Raw genomic sequence first — 2,239 nt, forward strand, 5'->3', positions numbered from 1 at the left:
CTACGGCACCCTCGGGACCGCAGGGACCGCGCCTCGTCTGCTGTCCGGTTGTCTGTCACCGTAGCTTCTCGTAGCGCAGCGAAGAGCGAAGCGGAGGGAAGGCATCTCTGAATCGCGTCCGTGACCGGCTCGCGTCCGGGGCTCGTTGGAAAGTCGCGCTCGATTGGATGGTTCCGGAGCTTTGCGTTTTCGTTAGCGCGCGCCCTCTTCACAATCAGAGGTCGCGGGTTCGAGTCGCACTCCGCGAGTTTCGAGTTGCACACCGAAACGCGAGGATGCGAGGACGACAGGTCGCGGGTTCGAATCTCGGGTCGCATACGACTTGCAGGCGAGGATGCTAGGACACGAGGACACCAGGACGTGAGGACGCGAGGATGCAAGGGCACATGGACGCGTGAGCGTGTGGGCATGTGGGTGCATGGGACGGTGGCACCGTGGATGTAGCCACATGTGGATGTAGCATGGACGCGTGGACGCGGGACATGAGGATGTAACATGGGCGTGTGCATGAAGCTTGGACGCGTGCATGTGTACCGTGAACATGTGGGCGGGGACACACGGATACTGGGCCGTCAGGCCATGGGGACGACTGGGCACGTGGTGGGTAACGAACAACAGACGCGCATAGTTGTGTTGTTTGACATGAACTTGCAAGGTTAAACGTTTATCACAAAATATCAGGATAACCGGGGACGCCTGGGCGTGGCTGTGGGTAGTTCCACGTAGTTCCACTGTGTGACAGGACTTGCAGTGGAAAACTAGACTACAATGGCTCCGCCACGAAATGACGTGAAGCCGCGCACACCGCAACGTTCCCCGGGATAAATTCAGTCGCAGAAATTCTATAGAATCATACGGATTCAGAATACATTCTATCAACCAGTGATGCTGCGCAGCACAGTTATTGTATAGAAGTAATGTGTGCCATTGGCCCTCGAGTGCATTTATTAATTTTGTCAAACGGATCCAGGATAAAATTTATCATACGGATTCAGGATACAATTCTACCAAACAGCGGTACTGCGCAACATACATCCATATTGTATCGATGTACTGTGTTCCATTGGCCCTCAACTGCATTTCTTGAGGATAGGAGGATAACCTGTCGCGACATCAGTCTGACCGGCCATTTCTATGGACAATTCTGGTTCCGGTAAGGAGTCCTGGTTGGGACTGGTGCCCGTGATGTTGCTCCATCTCCTGCATGGGCGGTAGACTAGTAATCCTCTTCCTGACATCACGCAGGATGTCGGCGGTTAGGTACAGTTGCAGGTGGAGGCTTGTGGCTTCTGAGCTTGACGGGCCGGACTCAAGCCACACCTTCCCCCCCGACACCCCAGCTGTCCAGTGCGGATGCAACCAGAAAGGTGCAGGCGCGAGCCAACCGGACGCCTGAGCAAGTGGCGGTGGATCGAGCAGCAGCTGCAGCGTGATGGGCAGATGCACGAGCCAACCGGACACCTGAGCAAGTGGTGGCGGACCGAGCAGCAGCTACTGCTCGGTGGGCGCGGTGGTCGGAGGCGCGAGCCAACCGAACGCCTGAGCAAGTGGCGGCAGACCAAACAGTGGACGCAGCTTGGAAGCGTCAAGCCCATGCGATTTGGCAAAAGTCATCTGAGGAGCACACACCACAATGCACCCACCGCAGCAGGGGTAGCCTTGTGGAGGCAGTTTTGGATGCTGCCTTCTGGCTGTTCAGGCGGCCGACAAACCCCACCAAGCCTCGTATGGGTGCCTGGTTAGACAGCAGTACAGCTTCATGGCCGGAACATGTGCAAGATGTTCCTGTGGGTCAGCCTCTGCCCACTGTTTCTCTAGCAGAACAGATCCGAGTCACCGAACAGCTTGATGCCGCTGTCAAACACAACATGCCATCATGTGTCTGCGCCTTGCTGCAGTGAGATGAAGTCTGCGGTACAGGCACACGGCTACCGGTTTGTTGACATCCCCAACATGCACCAGTTGCGTGCAGATGTTTGGAGGACGCTGGCAGTGGCGCGTCCAGCTCAAGTCTTCACATGGCTACCAGTGGCAGCCGCACCAGGGGGCAGAACACCACCACCACCTGAGCCAGCTTTGCTGTGGGGCTTCCAAAAAGATGTGGCTCAATGGGCATTCTACGGAGAAGATAGGGCTCACCAAGCGTCCTGGTACAACAGGGTACTCTGGTGGTTCGGATGACCAAGATCACCACCAGCCCACCCAGCAGTGCAGTTCGTTGCAACAGGTGCGGACCATT

General features: G+C 56.6%; 1 protein-coding gene across 1 annotated transcript in view; it reads left to right on the plus strand.

Annotated features, from left to right (window-relative positions):
- Positions 1 to 917: 917 nt before the first annotated feature.
- VOLCADRAFT_101212 (uncharacterized protein) overlaps positions 918 to 2,239 on the plus strand; it is a gene marked incomplete at both ends in the record, with an annotated part of 3,155 nt that continues 1,833 nt past the window's right edge. Inside the window, 3 exons of the mRNA XM_002959653.1 lie at positions 918 to 1,153; positions 1,341 to 1,653; positions 1,973 to 2,227. Coding sequence (XP_002959699.1) covers positions 918 to 1,153; positions 1,341 to 1,653; positions 1,973 to 2,227 — 804 coding nt within the window. The remainder of the gene's footprint in view (positions 1,154 to 1,340; positions 1,654 to 1,972; positions 2,228 to 2,239) is intronic.

Source organism: Volvox carteri, assembly GCF_000143455.1.
Source record: "Volvox carteri f. nagariensis unplaced genomic scaffold VOLCAscaffold_487, whole genome shotgun sequence".
Lineage (NCBI taxonomy): Eukaryota > Viridiplantae > Chlorophyta > Chlorophyceae > Chlamydomonadales > Volvocaceae > Volvox > Volvox carteri.